The 3,839-nt window shown below is 33.6% G+C and overlaps 1 protein-coding gene across 1 annotated transcript; it reads left to right on the top strand.

Annotated features, from left to right (window-relative positions):
• The first annotated feature begins 1,128 nt into the window (after window positions 1–1,128).
• Window positions 1,129–2,694, top strand: LOC108322372 (homeobox-leucine zipper protein ATHB-22). Its single transcript, XM_017554449.2, has 3 exons — window positions 1,129–1,216; window positions 1,735–2,057; window positions 2,455–2,694. Exons 1-3 carry the CDS (start codon window positions 1,129–1,131, stop codon window positions 2,692–2,694), a joined length of 651 nt encoding a protein of 216 aa, XP_017409938.2.
• Window positions 2,695–3,839: the final 1,145 nt, after the last annotated feature.

The following is a 3,839-nucleotide window of genomic DNA, read 5'->3' as shown; positions in this document are numbered from 1 at the left end:
TCTCACCTTATAAGTTGGTTTTGTAGGATTGAGTTAGGCTTAAAGCACTTCTAATATGGTATCAGAGTTATTGTTAGAGTCTATCCTAGCGAGTTCTAAGTGGGCATTTCTATTTCCATCTGTTGTCGGGCCGCTATCGGACCACCTATTAATTTCTACTATCACGCACGAGAGATGTCTATACCTCGACGTGAAAGGGATGTGTTGGAACCCTATTATATGAGAGAAATTTATTATCCAACATATCATATATATATATATATATATATATATATATATAACCTCAAGCTAAGTGTGAACAAGAGAAAACGAAGAATTAAATTATCTTGAAACTGTTGATACTCAACCGGTCCTTACAAACACAAACAAAACTCAATATTAAGATTTTGAGTAATCACGTGCTTTTATAAATAATTTTAGTATTATATTTGGACTTGTATATTACATCACATGATGTATCTTATCACGTTCAAACTTACAGGAGTTATTGTAAAAGAAATGGTATAAGAGTGATATTTTTTTGAAACGGTATCATGAAGGCTACTCAGTGGCCAACTCAACACACGGTTCTCCCTTTTCACACCTTTTCCTGACAAGCGTTGTCCCTTCCTCCATTTTCCACCTTAACACAAAACAATGTTGCTCTCAAAAGGAAGGAAGAACAACCTCACACTTACAATTAACAAATATCACTCTAATTAACCTTCCTTGGGTGCGCGTACCACTCTCTATAGCCCCGGATAGCTACAACTCTATATTATCTCTGCAACTCTCTTAAAGTTAATTAACTTTGATTTAGAAGGAGCAAGTGATGAAATAAATGCTCCGGATGTTATTTTCATAATGACATTTATTAGCTAGAAGCATTGAAAAATTAAAGATTAATTAGTTGGCACCCAAAAAGAGAGAGGAATAAACAGCCTTTTGCCTCTCATAATAACAAAAGTCAGAACGATCGCTCGACACCTCACTGCCTTAGCTAAACTTGCTACACACCTTTTTGTATCGGCCTACGTGGTCCAAGTCAATCCTCATATACACTGAACCCATCAACCCATATATAAGAGATCGTTTGGCAGATGGAATTGAATGGAAAGAGAGATCTAGCCCTAAAGCTGTAAAAAAGATATGGATTGGCATTACACCACAAAACCATTTCTTCCTCACCCAGACACCTTAAGCTTCTTCTACAACTACAACAACAACCCTTATCCAGGTTAAACACCAACAAAATCTCAACTTGCATTTCTTTTCTACTTCCTTTGCTTTGCGATTTTCAAATGCAGTTAGCTTCCATATATATGCGTGTGACTCAATGAATAGCTTCCAAGAATCAGCCTATATTTTGCAACCACCCCATTTCAATATTTCTGAGTTTTGTATTAGTAACTTGAATCCCAAGTAATTGTCCCATTTTCTTGCTTTTCTGAAGACACTTAGCATAGAAAACATTGGCAAAAGCATATATTTGAATTAAGTTGGTATATTCAGCCAAGAGAACCTCTAAAAGATCAATCCGACAGCCTAAATGTTTATGTTATACTTATATTTTCAAAGATACAATATTTATGTTATTTTTATCGTAAAACATGTTATAACCCTAGCTAAAATGCTTTCGTTCATGTATTAGAGACAGGACTTTGTAATACTAAGAAGTGTAAATGGTTATTACCACCAGATCTTCAAACACCTTGCTGCTTTTCCAACGTAACCCTTTGTGTTGCACATGTTCAGGAGTGGAAGTGCAACAAGCCACATTGTTGGAGACAGGAGAAGGTTCTATTCCGTCAATGCACAACGGAAGCAAAGAGAAGAAGAAGCGGTTAACAAGCAACCAGTTAGAAATATTGGAGAGGAGCTTCCAGGAGGAAACAAAGTTAGACCCTGAAAAGAAGATGAAACTTTCGAGGGAGCTAGGCCTTCAGCCTCGCAAAATCGCTGTTTGGTTCCAAAATAGACGTACGAGGTGGAAAACCAAGCAGCTTGAGCACTTATACGATGCTCTCAAGCACCAATATGATGTCATCTCCAACGAAAAGCAGAAGCTTCAAGAAGAGGTACCTTCCAACTTCACTTTCACACACTCCCACACGCATTATAAAATGTTTAGTTGCTTTTACACGTATCCTTGTGTGTCTTCATGTAACTGTAAACCATATATCATACATTCAAACATCTCTCTTCATTTCAAGTTTGAATATAGTGGCTATCTATCTCCTGCCTTGGTTTTCATCTCTAAGATTAGGGTTTGTGCCATGAAAGACACCCGGGGTGATAGAAATATGAAACTGTATATGTTATATGTTAACTGCATTACTATTTTACGTCATGCAATGTTTTTCAGACAAAAGAAGTGTGTCTTGTTCAGCAAAAGTATCAAAAAATGCGTGCAAATAACATCACATAATGGTCTGCTTTTGCCTGTGAACATGAATATGCATTTGGTTGGTTCAGGTTATGAAGTTAAAGGCACTGCTAAGTAAAGAGCAAGGTTTTGGGAAGCAAAGATTGGGAGGTTATCCAGAAATATCTGGAGTAGAAACGGTAGAAAGCACTTCAGAGGGTCTGAGGGGTTCCAACAAGGGAAAGAGTAACATTGAGCAGGTCGCAGATGAGGGCTTTTGCTCTTTCAGCGTGGAGGATTATAACACTGTTTCAGTGCCTTTCTGCCAGTGGTCTGCTGTACCTTATTAGCTATTAATTTATCCATAATTCATGTTCCAAAAGTACGAACATTAGTATTAGTGTTGTTACGTAGAAGATGATAACCTTTGTCTGAATGACACATTAGGATCTGTGCAGACATGTCTGGTTGGAGTTATCCTGGAAAACCTAATCAGGGCATGCGTAATTTAACTTGTGGTGTAGTTTCAAGAAATTAATTGACTTGCATAAAGTCTTATTATCACCTACTATACCTACTTACTTCTATGGGTACCACTTTATCTATCATACTTACCTTACCACGTAGTTTAGAGTGACGAAGTTGCTGGTCACAAATCATTATTTTTTATCTTATTTTAATATGAAAAATTAGCTGCAAATAAATAGGATTGCTTGGATATAATAGAAGTGATTAAAAGCTTATTAATCATAAATGTTAATGCGATATATCTTTTTATTGGTGTAAAAAGATTATGGACATGAACCTGAATATAATTCAATCATATACTGCAAAGCATGTATATATGTAAGTTACAATTAATGTCACTTGCATAATTGTCACTTGCAGGTTAGCAACTTAAAAGATATTTTTACTAATTTTTAAAACAATACTTTAAGAAAGAAAGAAATAAAAATATAGGTGAAACTCTTTTTTATATATAAATTAATTAAAAACGCTTTCGTATTAATTTTTTTCAGAAGAAAGATTCTTTAACTCGTTCATAAATTAGTTTTAACTAATAAGAAAATATTTCATTTCCCTTTTAGTTTCATGAAAATGTTTACGAAGATCCCATAAATTATTAATTTTTTTTCAAAAGGAAAATGGTAGGAATTGAATTTTCTCCTGTAAAATGTGGTTATTATTGAAAAGTGATATTGTCTCATATATTGAAATGACCTTTGAAAGTTAACTAAAATTAAAAAAAAAATCAATTAATTGAATCTATTCTTAGATATTAACTTCTAGTAAATAATCCTCCTTAAATACTATTTTTTCAGTGATATAACTTAGTTTTTACATATTTATTATGAATGAGATATAAGTTGTTTTTAGAAAAAAAAATATGATACTACCTTTAATATAAAATTTTAAAATGTAATATTTGTAATTTTTTCTTAAATATCATTTAATTTTTTCATTTATACTAAATGTAAAACCCATACAAAATATT

Source organism: Vigna angularis, chromosome 2 (genome assembly GCF_016808095.1).
Source record: "Vigna angularis cultivar LongXiaoDou No.4 chromosome 2, ASM1680809v1, whole genome shotgun sequence".
Taxonomy (NCBI): domain Eukaryota; kingdom Viridiplantae; phylum Streptophyta; class Magnoliopsida; order Fabales; family Fabaceae; genus Vigna; species Vigna angularis.
Note: the sequence above shows the minus strand (reverse complement) of the source record. Positions and strands in the feature narration are given on the sequence as shown.

Excerpts from the sequence above, each read along its gene's own strand:
- LOC108322372 (XM_017554449.2), top strand. The coding sequence starts at position 1,129 with ATGGATTGGCATTACACCACAAAACCATTTCTTCCTCACCCAGACACC. Across the intron at positions 1,217-1,734 it reads CAACAACAACCCTTATCCAG|GAGTGGAAGTGCAACAAGCC; the intron begins GTTAAACACCAA and ends GCACATGTTCAG. Across the intron at positions 2,058-2,454 it reads AGCAGAAGCTTCAAGAAGAG|GTTATGAAGTTAAAGGCACT; the intron begins GTACCTTCCAAC and ends TGGTTGGTTCAG.